General features: G+C 34.7%; 1 protein-coding gene across 2 annotated transcripts; it reads left to right on the plus strand.

Annotated features, from left to right (window-relative positions):
- Window positions 1–8,294: 8,294 nt before the first annotated feature.
- LOC110456705 (serine/arginine-rich splicing factor 7-like) lies at window positions 8,295–17,969 on the plus strand. 2 transcript variants are annotated; one of them, XR_002463619.1, is made up of 4 exons: window positions 8,295–8,364; window positions 9,730–10,906; window positions 13,533–13,640; window positions 14,435–17,969. XR_002463619.1 is itself a non-coding variant. In XM_021507589.1 (3 exons), exons 1-2 carry the CDS (start codon window positions 8,338–8,340, stop codon window positions 10,900–10,902), a joined length of 1,200 nt encoding a protein of 399 aa, XP_021363264.1. In that variant the 5' UTR covers window positions 8,295–8,337; the 3' UTR covers window positions 10,903–10,906; window positions 13,533–17,969. The 2 variants fall into 2 exon arrangements, 1 of the variants encoding a protein (XP_021363264.1); XM_021507589.1 differs by having other exon boundaries at window positions 13,533–17,969.
- The last annotated feature ends 3,176 nt before the right edge of the window (window positions 17,970–21,145 follow it).

Raw genomic sequence — 21,145 nt, forward strand, 5'->3', positions numbered from 1 at the left:
ACACAAGCTTGTGTTTTTGTATTTATTGTATTATCAGAATACTTTTCAAGTCTGGACACCTTTATTTCTACAATCATAATTGATTTAATGGGGGAATCAGTACCGATGAAGTGAATTTAGCTGACAAAGCCTCAAACTGTTATTATGGAAAGTAAAGAGCTTGTGATTATAATACTCCATCAACACCTAACGGAGACTAGAAATTGACCAACCGTAGGTTTTCAGTTATCAAGTAAGGACACTGATGATATTTCCAATATTGGATGCAAGAATTACCCACATGCCCTATCAAATAACGGTTTGATGGAGGATTTTCCATTTATTTAAACCATTTTTCGAACTCTTAACCACCATGGATTCTTTGATACTTTTTATTCACGGAATGGCATCAATTAGATGTGAAATTTCAAGAATTCTAAACAACTTTAAGAGAACTGTGAATCGTCATCATTATCTAAAATAACTTGTGTCAACATCGTTGACCACCGATCCACATGCCTAGGTCTTTTAATTTATACACAATCTCATGATATAGCTTAGAAAATTGTTGATGAAGGACTGTAAGTTCATTCAACACAGATCAAATGGATGCTGACATACAAATCATCACCACTACAATCCTGAATTGCGTGTTGGAGGCCGACATACTGATAACTCCTGCGTTCCCCATTCCCTGGATGTGGAGGCTGACGTACACATCACTGCTTCATCTATAAAACTCGGGCAAAATATGAACAAAGTGAAGATTTATGTGGATTTTGAAAAAGTACAAGGAGAATAAGACCAGAAGGTTAAGCCTCTTCTGCTCTATCGAACAACACCCGTTCTTATACCGAGAACTGGGGCAGTGTTAACAGGACACACAAACGAGCACAATAAAACACCATCTCATAGCGCAAAACAAGCAAACATTGTTGACGTGGTCATTACAAGCAACATGGTCAAATGACTTTGATACGACCCAAACCCAGTGACACACGACAGCAACATGGTCAAATGACTTTGATACGACTGAAACCCAGTGACACACGACAGCAACATGGTCAAATGACTTTGATACGACTGAAACCCGGTGACACACGACAGCAACATGGTCAAATGACTTTGATACGACTGAAACCCGGTGACACACGACAGCAACATGGTCAAATGACTTTGATACGACTGAAACCCGGTGACACACGACAGCAACATGGTCAAATGACTTTGATACGACTGAAACCCGGTGACACACGACAGCAACATGGTCAAATGACTTTGATACGACTGAAACCCGGTGACACACGACAGCAACATGGTCAAATGACTTTGATACGACTGAAACCCGGTGACACACGACAGCAACATGGTCAAATGACTTTGATACGACTGAAACCCGGTGACACACGACAGCAACATGGTCAAATGACTTTGATACGACTGAAACCCGGTGACACACGAAAGAAACATGGTCAAATGACTTTGATACGACTGAAACCCGGTGACACACGACAGCAACATGGTCAAATGACTTTGATACGACTGAAACCCAGTGACACGACAGCAACATGGTCAAATGACTTGAATACGACCCAAACCCAGTGACACACGACAGCAACATGGTCAAATGACTTGAATACGACCCAAACCCAGTGACACACGACAGCAACATGGTCAAATGACTTGAATACGACCCAAACCCAGTGACACACGACAGCAACATGGTCAAATGACTTGAATACGACCCAAACCCAGTGACACACGACAGCAACATGGTCAAATGACTTGAATACGACCCAAACCCAGTGACACACGACAGCAACATGGTCAAATGACTTGAATACGACCCAAACCCAGTGACACACGACAGCAACATGGTCAAATGACTTGAATACGACCCAAACCCAGTGACACACGACAGCAACATGGTCAAATGACTTGAATACGACCCAAACCCAGTGACACACGACAGCAACATGGTCAAATAACTTTGATATGACTGAAACCCGGTGACACACGAAAGAAACATGGTCAAATGACTTTAATACGACTGAAACCCGGTGACACACGACAGCAACATGGTCAAATAACTTCAATACGACTGAAACCCAGTGACACACGACAGCAACATGGTCAAATGACTTCAATACGACTGAAACCCAGTGACACACGACAGCAACATGGTCAAATGACTTGAATACGACTGAAACCCGGTGACACACGAAAGAAACCTAGTCAACTGACTTTAATACGACCCAAACCGAGTGACAGGACAGAAACATGGTCAAATGACTTTAATACGACCGAAACTCAATGACACAGGACAGAAACATAGTCAAATGAATTTAATACGACTGAAACCCAGTGACAGGACAGAAACATGGTCAAATGACTTTAATACGACCGAAACTCAGTGACAGGACAGAAACATGGTCAAATGAATTTAATACGACCGAAACCCAGTGACAGGACAGAAACAAAGTCAAATGAATTTAATACGACCGAAACCCAATGACAGGACAGAAACATGGTAAAATGACTTTACTACGACCGAAACTCAGTGACACTGGACAGAAACATGGTCAAATTATTTTTGTACGACTGAAACCCAGTGACACACGAAAGAAACATTGTCAAAGATAAAACGACTAAAAACCCACTCTGACATTTTTTAATTCCTATGAAAATAGTATAGTTTACACTATGGAAAATCAATTCTGTTTGCCAGAAAGAAAATGTTCGACTGTTATCCACCAGATCAAGAGGGCTGACTACAATACGTCTCGCACTCCATGTTACACTTGTTGTCTCTAAGATGGGTTTTTCCGTTTCTTTGCTGTTTGTTTTGTACGTTTTGCAAAGAAAAAGAATGTGAAAATGTACATGAAAAATTTAATAAATGAAAAAATGGCTGCATTTAGTAAAAGAATTATCATTTGTGCTTGTTAATTTTTAATCAACCTACATAAAAGGAACTATACGTTCGTATTATAATTTCATCACCAGTTCGTTATAAATACAATTAAGAAAATGCATATGGAACATACGGCGGTTTCGACACACAGGCAAATCCGGACCCTGATAGAAAAAAAAACTACCTGAGGAAAGAGAACTCATTTTGAGTTCTCACAAATACGAAAACATGTCCTCTAAAAAGAAGATATGTTATGCACCACGAGAAGTACACAGACAAATTCAGTCTCAAAAAATACTTTTTCTTAAAATAAATGAATTGACTTTTTAGCCGATTTTTGATAAAAGAATAAAAACACTCTAAAAGAACGAAAAATGTCAGTTTATTTAACAGAAATATATTTGGTACTAAGAACTAAGAGACTGAAATATCCTGTCTGCGCATGTGACAACCAAGATAATTTAAACTTCCCGCGGTTCGTAGAATAGCGGGAAATATTTGTCCTGTAGGTACGTGGCAATCGTATAGGTTGAGAAGCACGTGCGGTTTATTCTAAAGGCCGAGCAGCTAATTGCATATAAGGAGTTTGTTGTTCATTATACGGAGTACTAAGTATATAGAGGACTGTCATATACACGCCAGTATGTAGCTCTAGAACGATCAAAGGCATATTGAATATCATAATGAAATAGTGTGTTTTCACATAACAGCTGTTATATAGTAGTTTTAGCAATTCCTTTCAGAAATGATTAAAGTATTCTATTGTATTTAGAGTGTTATAATATACTGGATTCTGTATCTAATCGATATGAATCATCCACAGTAATTATCTTCCAGCAGTAAAAATAGAAAAAAATGACAAATAGGTGTATGGTGATTGGTGACACGTGGAGTGTTATAATAGATACACAAATAAAGACCTATTCTATAGCACACGGGAGGCGTTGGTTATCCTGGTACACCCGCTTCACCAGCATACCACTGTGTTAGCGATACCAGATGGGTCGACCATTCACATCATTCTATTCAGGAAACTTGCAAGCAAACCAATTTGTCATTCGTAGTTTTATTTGATCTTATCTAGAACGAATACCTAAGCATTGAAGCGATACATTCGTCTGATAGCGTGGTAGTCAATTTTGAGCAGCTCAATTATTTGTCACTTAACTAGCCACATCAAACATAGTTATTTGACGAAAATGGACACCAGTTTCTCTTCTTAATACAACGGTTGTACACACCGTAACATTATTATAAACACGAGAACTCGAGCCCTATTTCATCAGCACACACTGATATCGTTAAAATATATTTTGCCGTGGAATAGGCGACGTTTACTTCAGAAGCTGATTATAACGTAAAGAGTTTTTCTAATTCATTTCATTTTGACAATACATAAAGGCACAAGAATGACTAACGACAAAATAAAATAATAATAGATTGGGGTGTAGAAATGAAAATGCAATCTTTGAAAAAAAAATGCTGAAAAAGCTGAAAATTCCCAATGGACATATTGTACACATCAGTAGCTCCGGACACTGACAGTGATTAACAAAAATGGACAGTGGTCAGTGTTTTTCATTATACTCCGATCAATGCCAAGCCAACTACTCATCATCATGCTCCCTCAGTTTTAGTATTATGCTGTATTGTAATATTATTTTAGATGTGTGACTTTTTCATTCAGACCTAAGGACTAACTAAATTTATTGCTTTAAGTTTTTGAAAGATATATTTCAGTTGTCAATTATAAAAAAAGTAAACGTCCAGTTTCAATTAATTCCCTTGTTTAGTTGTATGTGTATTTTATTTAAGTCCAACAAACTTGTCCTGATCAAAGCCCTGTATAAACAGGTTTTCAAACAATGCTTATCACTAAAATGAGTTACAATCAAATTCCTTTTAACCGGAAAAGATATATTCACATTTCTCGTTATTAACAAATTACACTTTCCTCTATACTAACAAGTACATATCCTTTTAAATAAAAAAACCCAGTTATTTATTCTCCTGAAATTCATGTAAAGTTATAATGCAAATATCATATATAATATTCATTTAAAGTAAAACAGTTGTATATTCTCAAAACTAGAAGAAATGTGATACGTTATATCTTCTTCCAATATTTTTTTTTAGCTATATGCCTTGTATTCCTTTTAACTAAAGGCTTTGCATATCCGTCTATTAAATCGTTAGAGATTTCTCTTAAATAAAAATGTTTTCCTCTTAAGCATTTCATTTAAATATGCAGATGTACATGCCTCTTGAATAAAGAATCATATACATCTTTAAATGATTAAGAGTTATATTGTTCTGAAGGTCATTGTACTTTTGAAGTGAAAAAATAAAATAAAGTTATAAATCCTCAGAAGTAAAAACAAACAGCTATATATTCCTCTAACATAAGAAGATCTGTACTCCTGTAAACTAAAAGTTATAAAAACGTTGAAATATAAAAAGATATACATTGAATTTATCTTATTTGAGAATTTGAAAGTGATTAAGTCCTCTGAACTAAAAGGTTATATATTTTTCTAACCTATATTTTCCTTTAGAAAGTTATATGTTCTTCTTAATTTGAATGTTAAACTATAACGTTGTATATTTTTTTAAACCAAACATATTTATATATTCCTCTAAACTAAAACAATTTATATCATTATCTAAAAGATACTTATATTTTCCTCTTAGTCGTAAATCATATATTCCTCTAAACTGAAATATTACAATATCATCCTCTAATCTAAAATTTTACACGTTCCTCTATACTAAACAGTTACATATTCATCTTGAATAAAAAGTTATGCTTTCTTCTTAATCCAAGATTTATATATTCTTATAAAGAAAACACAGTTCCTTCAAATTAGAGAAATAAAAAAAATGTATTGATATAAACTTTTTTCACTATGTTTCTTTAAACTAGAAAAAAACATAGTAAAAATGTGTTTTTTTATGGATGAATAAATCAGCGTTGGTTGAAGACAACGCAAGGGAATAAAAAGTCTGACTAACATGTCATGTTGTCATCACTCCTGTAACCGATATAGGTTTCATTATTTTCATAACTGCTATAGATATTATGACTATTTCTCGTTATCTAATTCACAAGTGTTATCGAACACAAGAAATATCCAATTTAGCACAGCTAACATTTTCTTTCGGTTAATAAAATCTGGTCAGCTATAATGAAGGCCATTTCAAAAAGTTTTAGAAACATACCAAACATTGAAGCTAGTAAGTTACATTTGAGATTAAACTCACTCAAATGGACATAAATCATGAACAATAAACAGGCTTCAAACTCACCACATTTTAGAAAAGAATAATCCCCATAAAAGTCCTTGAGAATTTAACATTGCAGTAAACACATCTTAGCATCATGTTGAAAAATAAAAGAATAGTAATATATAAATTATCACTTTACCCTACGGATTGTCCTCAATGACATTAAAAATACTATCATTGTCCAAACTCTGGAAGTATATATTCATAAAAGCGCAGACTCGTTCGTACAAAATGCAAAATAGAGATAATTGATTTCTTTAAAGTTCAGACACCTCAGAGATTTTAAATTTTCAAAAATTTGGTGGAGTTAAGGATTGTAAGATCAGCAGTGTACTTATAACTGACTTTAACTGACAGGACTTAAAGCAGTCCCTTCACTAAAAAATCATCTTTTTAAAAGAGGCTTTGAACCCATAAATTACAGGACCTCCAATAGTGTTTATGATATTGAGTATGCTTTCTGTGGTAAGTATGTATTGGTGAGGCAGAAAGACTATTACGAAACCGAAAAAAAAATGTCATTGTTCGAAAGTGAACAATGGAAAAAAATCAATCTACCTCCCTGACCATTCCATTCTGTCTATTACTGTTCGTTATTTAGATGGAAACTACCCTGGAGACATAATAAACATACTGACTGTTGCTTATTTGGCACAAAACCAATTAATAATGCCTGTTCGTACAGAGTTTCAGGAATCGCCGGTAACTCGGAAATGTATGAAGTCAACAACGACAACAAACAACTGCATAGATGATGATCTACATCAGACATTCATCAAAGCTAACCCACTTCCGTACTTCACATACAAAAGTACCCCGAACATTTCTTATAATTCGTCTGAACTTACTGCTTTCAAGTTTTTCATCTTACTCTCCCTTCACCATGTTCATGTTCCGCATTCCCATCCAAATATGGTCAAGCTAAACGTAGTAAATGGTGATCTAAATATCATTCATAATGCAAAGCTATGAGGGGTTTTCATGAAAGGTCTAAAGTATCGAAAGACTCATTCTATCAATTGGAATGTGAATTTCAAGATAGTGATGTTTTTGTTCTAGAAGACTACGCAAAACAATGGACAAAACGACAGCTTAATTATTTGGAATCACTTTAAGAATTTGTCAAATCTATCAGGTCTATCTTTCAAAAAAGAACTTACAGCGTGAAAAACAAAGATATATATATATACGAAGTACAGATATGTTATATCAAAGATAAATATACGAGGTACAGAAATGTTATATTAAAGTTAATATAAAAGGTACAGACAATGTTATATCAAAGATAAATATACGAGGTACAGAAATGTTACATCAAAGTTAATATAAAAGGTACAGAAATGTTACATCAAAGTTAATATAAAAGGTACAGAAATGTTATATACGAGGTACAGAACTATTATATCAAAGATAAATATACGGGGTACAGAAATGTTATATTAAAGAAAAATATACGAGGTACAGAAATGTTTTATCAAAGATAAATATACGAGGTACAGAAATGTTTTATCAAAGATGAATATACGAGGTAAAGCAATGTTTTATCAAAGATAAATATACGAGGTACAGAAATATTATATCAAAGCTAGATAGACGCGGTACAGAAATATTATACCAAAGGTAAATATAAGAGGTACAGAAATATTTCATCAAAAATAACTACACAAGGACTAAGTTATTAGGTACGGAAATATCATATTCAAGATAGATTCATGAAGTACGGAGACGTTACATCAGCGATAAATGCACGAGGTATGAAGGTTTTGCATTCTTTATAAATCCATAAGGTACAGCAATGTTACATAAATAAGAAAAACTATTGATACGAAGATGTTACATTTCAATTATTTAACCATTATTCTTTCTGAATATATGATATCATACAAACCATATATAACAAAGCCGGTATTTAATTCGCCATACCGGGAAGTTGAACACGTGTTCAGTTTACTGGGCGGAGAAATCAGCATCACAATAGAACCGCTACGGCACACACCGGACTGGTCTAAACAGCTTGATACAAATCCGTGTCCCTAAGTCGTTCACCAACAAATCGCCAATCGCCCAAGATCGATTTTATACATTCACAAATAATACACAGGCCAGCTGTCACTTAAACACCAGATATTCTCTATTAAATTAAAAAGTCAAAATCATCTATGAAGTGCTCTTCGCGCGAGACACAGGTAAGTTTGTTGACATATTCAGGTGTTGGACTAAGGTGTAACAGTGAACATATTAATTGTTGTGATTTTAGACACTCAATATTAATAGAATGAGAACACACGAATTATATACATTCCTCTTCGCAGCGGTTTCATGACGCTTTCCCAGCTGCTTTACATTTTACTACTCAAATCGACAAACTATTATTTTTATATGCACACTCTCTTTCAAAACAAGGTGCGCGACTTGATCACAAACAATATAAGCATATATACTTAGCTATAGATATTTACGAAGCAGTTCTTGTACTTATCAACTTCACTAGTTTTTATTAACAAATTTCTCGTATTTTATTTTTATTTCTTACCAGGAACAATATATTGATCACTATAGGTATGCTGCAGAAATGAATGAATGTTAACGCTATATGTATGTGCTCAACTCTATACGTATTCTCTAATGTAAGATGTTGTTGCTCTAGCGTTGTGTGGAACTGTAAATCCTCGATATCCAGGGGTTACGCTCACTTTCGCTCTCTGCACCCCTGGGATATGTCACAGCAAAATTGAAGGCACGACGATAGCTGTTTGATTGGTCTCAGTTAAAAAAACTGACCAATCGCTAGGCTGATACCTGTCCTTTGAAGATTGCAAAGGAGGGACGCCCGACTTCAAAGCCTGTCAATTTTTACCGTTACATGACCGCGAGATTCTTTTGATATACATCAAAGGATCGAACTAGTCTTCTTGTCTCGTCAACAAGGTGGCGCACACCGAGCCTTCAATTTTGCTATGACATATAACAGGGGTGCAGAGAGCGAAAGTGAGCGTAACCCCTGGATATCAAGGATGGGGACTGTATGGAAAGCTGATAAGTTATTGAAACATGGTTTAGTAAAGTTGATCATGTTGTTCTTAGTAAGGAATACAAATATAATACGAAAAATTTGTTAATAAGAACGAATGAATTTAAAAACCAAAGATACAAATATAGATTACAAGACAAAAGATTTTGTTATCTATATTTGTATCTTTGGTACTGTGTGTTTGAAGTCATTATTTTTGAATGTTATTTCTATGATCAACCCTGTTTTGTTAACATTTTACTGTCAGTTTGTAGATAACAATATTCAGAAAGTGATTAATTGTATAATGTTAAAGACGATTGACTTGACATTGTTTTAATAATTTGAAACAAATGTACTCATGCATTGTGTATACAACAAAACACTTACAAAAGCAGGGAAATTACCTTGCCTTATATCATACATTACCTTCGAAACACTATACCCAGTTACGTATATTTAATCCTACATAGCTAACACATTGCGGGTAACACACAGGTCACATAAATGATTCATATAACATTCTTCTTTCGACCTGCAGACATCGACAAGCTCTTTGGAAATGCCGAGAACCAAAGTATATGTTGGAGGTCTCGTGGATGATGTGGGGAACGACCGGCTTCATAGAACGTTTGAAAAATTTGGAAAAATCAAGAAAGTTTGGGTCGCTCGGAATCCTGGTTCAAGAGGTTATGCTTTTATTGACTTTTACGATCCTGAACATGCCCTTAATGCCTCCGTAGAAATGAATGGAAAACATCTGTTTGGTTCAAATTTAAAGGTTGAATTGTCTAACAACGGTATTGGGGACTTCAACATATCAGAGAGACATCGGAGTGACCGTCACCATGACGATCGAAGGGCTGTCCGGGACTATGATGACCGGAGAGGCGATCGGGACCGAGACAGACGACGGGTTGATCGAGACCATGATTACCGATCTAGAAGGTCTCCTCCCTCGTATTACAAGAGTAGGTCGACTGACGAAGATGATGACGACAGTCGGCTTCTCAGTCACGTAGATCCGACAGCACTACCACGAACCATTAACGTACTAAAACAGCTAGAGAGAGTGACTCGGCTGAGACTTGAACGAGAACTATTAGAAAAATTTCGTCGTTCTTCTGAAGTACTATCAGATATTGACACAAAAGACAAACTGTGCTATCTCTCACGAGATTTTGAGGAAAGTAAACACATTCCTTATTCTTCTCGCAAGAGAGAACCAGTGAATGGTGATCCGCTGCTGACATCAACCGATCCCGTCTTCCGAGATCATCATATTCCGCCTCTGGAAAATGAGAGACCAATACTGATTGACCCAAAGCCAGATACATTCTACACACAGTTTTCAAATAACCCAAGAGGACATTCCCGGTCTCTTTTACCAACGCCTGACTATCCAAAGTTAAAGAACTCCGAAAATTATCCGTCATTCCATGGAAATCCACACATTCCCCCATGGCATAACCCTAATGAATACATCAGAACACCAATGTATAGACGACCTCGGCCTTATGGCCATGTGCGAAAGTACAATGGTGATTACCACAATGACTGGTATGGCAAGCAATATAGCGGCTTTGGATTTTTACCCAACTCTACTCGATCATCGGCGAATAAAGAGCCCAATACTCCCCACTTCAAGTTGGTACCTCCCGAAGCACCACCCGCCAAGGAACCCGAGTCAAGTGATATCGTCAATACTTCGTAGACAGGTATTTCATCTTCGCCATTTTCTCTTCTCTCTTCATCTTCATCTGCGATAATTAATTAATCATTCACCTTGATTTTTAATCCTACATAACTAATTGTATGTAACACAAAAAGTAGCTTATATTAATTGACAGCACACAAGTTTAGACATTATTGTATTCTGATTTTATGATAACGAAAAAATTGAAGTAGTAGCTCAATCAACAAATGCATTCGGTAAAAATAGCCCTATAGATCTCCCTACTTAGTTTCTGCCTTTTCCATAATGGCAGATGACCGCTATGGAAATGTAGCTTGTTTTAAATCTGTGAAGCTTATCAACGATTGACACTACTTCTGACACACATTAATATTACAATGCACTTCTGTTATTTTTGTCTCTTGTTTTCTTCTGTACTATATACATCTGTATATTGTTTTATTTCTACAAAACACTCACATAGTTATTACAATAACAAAATAATTTCATTAATCAAAAGAATTTATCACAGTAAAATAAAATACCTACAACTGAATGTCATTCCACACGTTAGCAAAATGATGAACAAAATATTTTTGTTCCTAGTCCACAAGTAAAGAAAATTAGATTGTTTAATCTACAAACTGATATTCAAATCAAATTTGGTAGTGATTAAATGAGTGTTCCACTAATCTTCAACACAAGTGAAATAAATGTTCCATTACTTGTTTCACAGGTAAAAATAAGCAAAACAGGTATTTAGTGTCTACTACTTTAACACAAGTAGACTATCCCCTTAATAGTAATAAAAGTGTTGAGTGTTCCACTATTTAAACACAAGTAGAGTATTAGTGTTCGACTGGTTTAACGCATGTATATGGTTCCCCTAATAGTAATACAAGTATTTAGTGCTCTACTACTTTAACACAATAGAGTATGTGTTCCCCTATTAGTAATACAAGTATTTAGTGCTCTAAAACTTTAACACAAGTAGAGTAAGCGTTCCCCTATTAGTAATACAAGTAAGTAGTGCTCTACTACTTTAACACAAGTAGAGTAAGTGTTCCCCTATTAGAAATACAAGTATGTAGTGCTCTAAAACTTTAACACAAGTAGAGTAAGTGTTCCCCTATTAGTAATACAAGTAAGTAGTGTTCTACTACTTTAACACAAGTAGACTAAGTGTTCCCCTATTAGTAATACAAGTATGCAGTGCTCTACTTCTTTAATACAAGTAGAGTAAGTGTTCCCCTATTAGTAATACAAGTATGTAGTGCTTCACTACTTTACCACTAGTAGAGTAAGTGTTCCCCTATTAGTAATATAAGTATCGAGTGATCCACTACTTAAACAGTAGAGTAAATGTTCCACTATCCTGAAAATATCACACATAAATTAGGACATCTTGCTAAATTCATAATCGTTTGTTTTCCAGTAACATTCACTGATGACGTAGGAATTGGATATTGGTTCATAAATTATGTTGTTGGGTTTTTTTTTGTATAACTTTATATATCAGATATTTCATTATTCATATTTGTTGATTTACGTCTATCGTTATTGACATAAACATATTATTTTTTTCGTTCTGCACATCAATGACCTTGTTTGCTTATATGATATTGAAAGAAAGGGAATACTCTGTATGATGGAAGGTTTTACATGAAATTCAAGTTTAAGAATAAACTACCTCCTGTAGCCAAAAGCTGTAAAACTAACACTAATAGAACGCACCTTTCCCTTTTGCTGTAGTCTACCTGTTTAAGGATGCTATTTCAAGTTTGGCACTTGTAACGATAATGCGTACTAATTAGACGAAATGGTCATGTGGTCATGTGTGCAGAAAATATCTGTACTTTTTAAATAGGTGCTTCCTTACTTTGTTTTGCTGGTTATGAACAAATGAACACCAGCAAAGACATATAATGGACTATAACACTGTTTGGAGTGGATGTATAGGCTATATAAAGGTTAATAAATATTTATAAAGGTATATATTTTTCCATTATCTGGTACTGGAAAAAACAAATTTTATGACGTTGCACTATCGCGCTACATGTTCAAAGTTGTAATTTTCTTCAATAAATAGAACAACTGAAAGTGACTATCATGACGTCATACAATGATGACTTTGGAATTCGTGCTATCACATAGCTGCTGATATTAGCGCCACCTGAACATGGTCGGGTGCCATGCATTGACAATAGAAGGATATGTTATGTAATGTAGGACAAATCAGACGGCAGATGTAGTTTCTTTTGACATCAGGTTGACTGCTGTTGCCAAATCTTTTACATCTGTTTATATCTCCTAGTTTTTTTATTGATATTTATAAGCCTGAGTGATTTGAAAATATATTTTAGCCGTGCACACGGTATATTACTCTAGATATTCTGAGTAAGAGGTTAAGCAAAATGTGAAGTAAAAGACTGTCCTGCTTAAATCGTTACATACGTACATAATACACTATTACTGGCTATCTGTATACTTTCCGTACACTGTTAACGGATTGCTATAACGTATCAAGTAGTTACAACAGACAGGATAAATGGTATCTTCCAAATGAGATTATTTAACTAAATTAAAAATCATGATGAAAAATAACCTGTAAGATAACCTCTTTGGTTTAATAATACTAATGTTATGACATTTTTTTTTTGTCGTCACAGATTCTCTACAGAGGTGAATCCATCCCTTTACTCTTCAGAGACAGTGACAGAACCAAGCGTAATGGGCTTTTTTCCCTGAGGACCAAGAACTCCTCGGAAGAGACTTCAGTAAATAGTTATAACCAAAGTGTTCCAAAATATTGATTGCATTCGGTAAATGAAAAGAACCGATATGTTTCGCACAGAAAAATGTAGCATTTTATAAGATGACATAGTTTAATGTATTTCTTACGAAAGAAAACAATTCACATGTACCGCATGAATAATTCTAATAAAATATAATCAAATACAACAATTACTCTACTTTCTGATATTAACGACAGAAAGAAATATGATAGGCAAAAAAATGAATTACTATCAGTTTGCTTCTAACCAGTCGGCTCGTTGATAAATGCGAGACTATTTCAATGCGACTCGGATCATAATGTTATGATTAAAAGATGAACTATTAATTGTACCGCTACATGGAAGATGAATCAGCTGTGATATATTTTACTGACTACAGGCTTGAACCACATACGTCTACAATGAGGTGTTGAAGTAATTAAAATCAGAGGAGAACGATTCCGTAACATATATTTAGATATATATCTTAAGTAATATTTTTCGGTTAATGAATGTTCTCCAGGTCATGACTTGTAAGTTATATAGAAACCAGACATTGTCCGCGGGACTGTGAGTGGTATAGTAACCAGACATTGTCGGCGTCACTATGAGATTTACAGTAACTAGACATTGTCGGCGTCACTGTGAGATGTATAGTAACCAGACATTGTCGGCGTCACTATGAGATGTACAGTATTCAGATATTCTCGGCGTCACTGTGAGATGTACAGTAACCAGACACTAAGCACTGCATATATCACCAGTCACCTTTGTGTGTTTTATGTTTTAACAATTAGGATTTGGAAGGTCTGAATGTGAAACAACCAGGCATGCGTCCTACAATCACAGATCAACACCCGCCATATGGTGTCCACAACACTGGTATACTCTACCACAGACAACAATACACACAGCTGTAAATAACCATCAACAATGAATACACGGGGAAAAATCGAACATTATTACGTTCAGACAACAACAAAAGCAAGGATGATCGAAACAACAAAGATCTTCCCACAGATAAAAGCAGTGAGATAGACACTAGTGCAAAATGACCCAGTGTTCACAACCGGTAATGCATGAACAGTTCATTATATTTCAAATCAATTTTATTGAAGCAAATACACAAAAGGATTGGACAAAGAAATTACCATCAAAGCCATTTCCGTAAGGAAAACATACATTTCGAACATGCATGTATATGAGATACTTGTCCACGTACATAGAGTAAGTCCAAAATCAGTTAGCTCGGATATTATACATACACAAATATATTAATAGTTGGATCACAGAGACTAACATATATGCTCTAGCGTCTAGTTAGAGGCTCATTAAAGTCACTGTCACTACACATAGTGACATTCTAACCTATTACACTAGAATTACATAAACTGAATGATAAATAAGGTGATTTGATGTACCGTACATGTTAAAATCTTCCAGATTTCGTTTCAATTTATTCAAGGCCGCAAGAAAAAGTAAATTGATTTGCTTCAATGCCAAGATTCATATCTCCTTTAGTGAGAGTATTAGAGTCTAGGATGGTGAAATAAACAGTTAAGGAAGAGGTGACTTGCATCTTTAATGACATTACCACAATTACAATTAGGGTTATCAGTAAAATGATCCTTATATTGATCCGAAGTATCTCATAAATACACTGAAGATTACCACGCCTGTTTAGGTATCAAAGTCAACTCCTTTATACATTGAGCTATGACTGGTATCTCTTCTCAAATCTGATATAATTTTTTACATTCTAATCACACTGATTTTAGTATATCACTTTCACATTGTCCGCAGTCATTACAGTCGAGTTATGAATAAATTCAAGAGACTTTCTATCTTAACTGTGTTTGAGCAATCGTATTATTTGTCGTTTTGTACAACCCTTTTCAAACATATAATTACATTTTATATGATATTATCGTGATGATCCACAGCTATTCAAAAACAAATCAACATGCTTAAGATTTGGAATTTTAAATTTTAAATTTATAACAACAATATAAGAGGATGACAAATTGGGGTGAGCAGTCTCAGAATTAGTTTTGTTGTATAATACGAATGATTCAGTTTTATTTGGGTTAAATCTTATATCTATTTACCTTGCAAAGTATACATTCAAAACAAAAAGAGAGGTTTCATCAGCAAAGAGTTTGACATTAGAGTGAAGGTGACCTTCTATGTCATTAATATACTTGAAATAAAGGTCCTAGTACTGAGCCTTGGGGTACTTAGGGTTGCACGAAATGTTCGCATATTTGACTTGTAACTATCAGTTAATAATTACAAGTTCCATACCTTTTAATTTGTCAGTTATTCCACTGTCAAACCCTGTCAAACCCTGTCAAACGCTTTTACTGATGTCACAAAATACTATCTTAGCCTCTTTACCTTTATCAAGGTATTGAAGCTTCGTCATAATACGAGAGTAATAGATTAACAGCTGAGTCTTTGGCAATCAAGCCAGACTAATTCTTTGAGATTATTTTATTCTCAGATAGAAAATTAAAGAGATATGTATTGGGGTTACGGGGTTACATAAGCACACTACCCTTTATAAAACATGGAGGGAGTTATAGGGACCAGCAGGCTGGATCATTGCCACCACTATCTTCAATTTGAGTGAATAAATTTGCTCAGCTTCTCCCATAAGCCTATAATTTACCAAGTTATTTTCCAGGCTACAATTGTATTGGCATTTTTGTCCTTGCATGTTGAGGATTTCTTTTTTCTTATGTGTAATTAAATGTCATTATTCATCCAGACTTTATCGTTTGGGTGAATACTATCACCTATATTTAGTACATATTTTTCAATACAATTATGATTTTCGCTTGAAAGAATATCAGTCATAGTTTCTAGATCAAAACTTTCATCCAGCAAGTTATCCCAATCGGTGTTGAATAGATGTTTCACTGAAATACATAAAAAAATATATCATATTAAGAGTTTTGAAGGATCTATTTACTAATTGGACAGCAGTCAATACAAATTATATTGATACATGGATTATTTACTATATAAGTATTATTAGTCATAATTATACCAAAAGATGAAGAGAAGAAGAGGTAGGAGTAATTCTTGTAGGTTCATATATAATATTGGTTATACCAAAATTAGTCATCTGCAAGACAAACATACTGTGTGGTCAGACAAACAAAACGACATTCTTGCTAGTAAGTGCTAGCGAACAGGTGTCTTCACGTAAGGACCGTATACATATCGTGTAGCCTTGAATCAATTACTCTGTTACCATTTACTAGATATGCATTTTAGAAAAGAAACAGAATTATATAATAAATATTCTCATTTACAATACCAGCCCTAATGCAATAAAATGTCTTACTTCACAAACAAATTATATTCGAGAATATGTTTAAACGTTCATGAAACACTTCCAGAGCAGCATCTGGTTTCTCCAGTTTTTTTGGATTCTGGTTTTTCCTTTTCTTCATATTAGGGTTGTCAACATGTTTGCGTGTGTAATCGAGGAATATATATAACGAGGATGAGAAAATAAAGGACAAAAACAATTAATGGAGGCAGCTGTGGTTCAATATATGCGAATCCTGAAGTATATTATTATATCCAACCATAATATACGTTTACCAAATAAAACATGTTTGAATGGGTTTCCGTGTCTACTTAGAATCTATACGGTAACATGATAATATATAGTAACTTAAAGCAGGGATTTTGTGAGCCCAAACATTTAGCCAGTGATGACTCGTTATTACTTCCTAACAAGCCGATTTCACAGCCAATGTCATGATAGTAACATCCCTGCTTCCCCTACCTAAGGTGTTTACATGTCACAGTTGATTGGGCATTCAAGAGCTTGCTTCGACCTCTGTTATAGATACGACTGATTATGGACAAACTTACAACACATGATTTCCAAATATGTAGGTTGATGAAGTCTATAGCCATGATGAAGCAGAAGACGAGTACCCTGCCTGAACACCTGGTCTTATTCTTCTTGCACGTTTTCAAACGTCTCCATCACAAATCTTCCCCTGTCATTGCCCTAGTTTCCTCAACTTTGAGTAACAAATTATGTCTTTTAACCCCTGCAGCCATTAGTAATGCTAAACCAGTTTAATGTCGATGTATGTGTATGTGCACGCGTGTACCTTCATTCAACAACCTTATTAGTCCAAGACCAGTCACACATGACTCACTTGTTCACACTTCCAATGGAAGGCTACTGGAAAAGTATTGAACGCATTTTTCTTTTTACAATTACTATACAATGAGTTGAAACCATAGTAGATTTTCATTTAATCACATTTTATTGACAAGATTGCATAGTCAATTGTATAGAATAACAGGCAAAGCCTATATACATTTTTTCCGTCACAGTGGAATAAACAATGAGACATACTATTTTAGACATGTTAGAAATGAAAAATTTGACACAAAATAATTCATATTAACACAAGGCTAAGGGGAAGTAACTCATGAAGGAAACATCTCGCACACCTCATAAACAATTACACCCACATAAAGTACATGTACAGACTTAGACCAAAAGTCCGTATGCATATATCGCACAGGTCACTGCTACCAACAACTGTTACAGTTAAGAATAATAAAATTATTTAATACATATAGAGTGTAATTATTTACAATGTCAAGATAAATAGTCAGTAGTCATGCTCAACTAGAATCTCCTGTGTGTATTTTAGAATCAGTATGTTTTTGTTTAAAAATGTACATCCTGGCTTTAAGTCATATGAAAATGAAAACGATTGGATTTTCCAATAAAAAAAATGCACATCATCAAGTATTCGTCTATTTGTAGGCCCATCACAATCAGGAGAAGAAAGTGTATATTAATGTGATTGTGGTTGCCATAACTATTAAGAGAAGGGAACAGAGTAGTTCTTCGATTATCAAAAATAGGACATTCCAAAAAGTAATGAGATACTGTTTCGTGTTCAGCAGAGCAGGAACAAGCTGGACTATTAGTAAGATGGTCATGGTGTAAATCAGAATTTAAATTACTACAAGAGTTTCGAAGTCGACATAGAATAATATTTGCTCTTCTGTTACCTTCCGTTTTGAAAATTGATACAGATTCACTATCAGAAACAATATCTATATTCAAGTAATTGTTTAATGCTGCAGGAGAGGGAGAAGTAAGAAGATCAGAATTAGCAGTGTTAATTGTGCGGCACATTTGAGGGAAAAGGCTGTTGAAATAGTTATTCGTTCTACATAATGGTGGGTTGAAAAGTCTAGTTTGTCTGAGATGGTAGGGTTATCATTTTGATTATTAATAAAGGGATTTAACACATTTTGTAAGTTTTGAGGTGTCTGCCCATGTATTATTTGGACATCATTACATGTTTTTGTTTATTTCGTCTTACAGATAGTGTTTCCCAACCTAGTTCATTGTATAGTTTGTCATGTGATACCCCAGAACGAAGACTGTTATTATCCTAGCTGCTTCAAAGTTAAAAGATATATGGGATTTATTAGGCCAATTTTGGAATATGCAGAATTTTTGGGATAATTGTACACAACAGGCAAAAGATCTTATTGAATCTGTACAATTATCCCAAAAATTCTGCATATTCCAAAATTGGCCTAATAAATCCCATATATATTTTAATTTTGACGTGGCGAAGAATATTAAGTCTATTGTAAGCTTTTTTGTATATATTCTGTATGTGCTGTTTCCATGTTGCATCATCTTGGATATTTTGGAAGGATAGTGGGGGTGATGGGTGTCTTGTTTTCTAGAAAATATGAGTGATTTTGTTTTACTTGGATTGAATTTAATGTCCTAAGTAGTTGCCCATTCACCTATGTTAGTAAGATCAGTGTTGAGAGATTGTGCGACCTGTGCTGGGTTATTATCTATAATTACATACAGAGAAGTGTCATCAGCAAAAAGTTTGATATTGGTGGAAACATTAGTAGTGATATCATAGAAGAAATAATAGTGGTCCGAGGACAGATCCTTGAGGTACCACTGCATTTACATTATTAAATTGTGAAAAGTAACCTTCAGTATTTTCACTTTGCAATCTGTTAGACAGACAACTTTAATTTATACCATATAATTTCAATTTAAATATTAGGCCTTCGTGCCATACTCTGTCGAAGGCTTTACTGATATCACAAAAAAACAAATCGAAGCTCCTTTCTTTATCCATATTGCTTACTTAAACAAAAGCTGATTGACAGTAGAATCAGCAGGTATAAAGCCAGACTGATGCTTAGTAATAATATAATTTTCAATCAAAAAGTTGTACAGATATTAAACACATTCAGTCAATTCCATGCATTAAACCATCGAAAACAAGTAGAGCATTCGTAAAAGTAAAAGCTTTAAGAAAATAAGAAATTTATCATATTAAAATCTGGCGATTGATTAGAAAATGCGCTACAGAACTTAGGAAAGGGAAAACAAGTCGACAAAACGACAGTCATTTTAACTGCTAGGAATAGATTTTTTACAAACAATTTTCTATATCAACCCAATGGTGTAAGAGGCGAACCAGGAGAGCTCTGTGTATGATGTTACCATAAGAAACTTGAAGTGAGTTGGTTGTATCGATAAATAGTCAAGTCAATCTGTCAAATTTCTAAAGGATGATCATAAATGTATTGGTGCAATGAAACTTTTCTTGAATTTCTTTTCATAAACATGGATACAATATGCTACTGCTGTTGTCAGCAAAATGATCACGTGGGTATTTCCTTATTTTTCCTGGCATGTAAGGTTAGTTTTTTACTTGTGTTGACAGGATGTCCCGCACAGATACATCAAGGGATTATGATTATTTTAAAATATCGACATAACGGTTCCATTGTAGTTAAGATAACGAAAGTGTGCCTGACAGATTTAATGAAGTAGATTTACTCAAGTGGCAATAACATGATACCAAATGTTAAAACGAACGCCATCTGTGCATATTTTTTTTTAACGTCTTTATATATGTGCAGATAATGTCGGTAGCGATATCTGACAGGTAAACATCGTACCACGTGTTTGCCGTCCTGGCAAATTACTTATCGATATACATCAGACATCTACAGTGACAAAGATTTATTTGGTTGGTATTACCGCCAAGCGTGAACAGCATGGAGTCTTTGCCACCATGATCTCTTAACCATTGTTACTAGGAAAACGATATAAGGATGGCCTATTTAAACATTTAGTTTAACCCTGCACAAAGCCAAACAAAGTAAACATTTAACTGCACCATATAGTCATTTCGACTTCGACTGGTACTAAAGGTTAAAAGTATGAAAAACCCATGTCTAAAATGTTCCGAATGATATGTAGAAATACAGCGAAGGGGGAAGAGTGTTCACAAAACCCATGTGTGAAATGTTCCGAATGATATGTAGAAACACAGCGAAGGGGGGAGAGTGTTCACAAAACCCATGTGTGAAGTGTTCCGAATGATATGTAGAAATACAGCGAAGGGGGAAGAGTGTTCACAAAACCCATGTGTGAAGTGTTCCGAATGATATGTAGAAATACA

This window comes from Mizuhopecten yessoensis, unplaced genomic scaffold (assembly GCF_002113885.1).
Source record: "Mizuhopecten yessoensis strain PY_sf001 unplaced genomic scaffold, ASM211388v2 scaffold8833, whole genome shotgun sequence".
NCBI classification, from domain to species: Eukaryota; Metazoa; Mollusca; class Bivalvia; order Pectinida; family Pectinidae; genus Mizuhopecten; species Mizuhopecten yessoensis.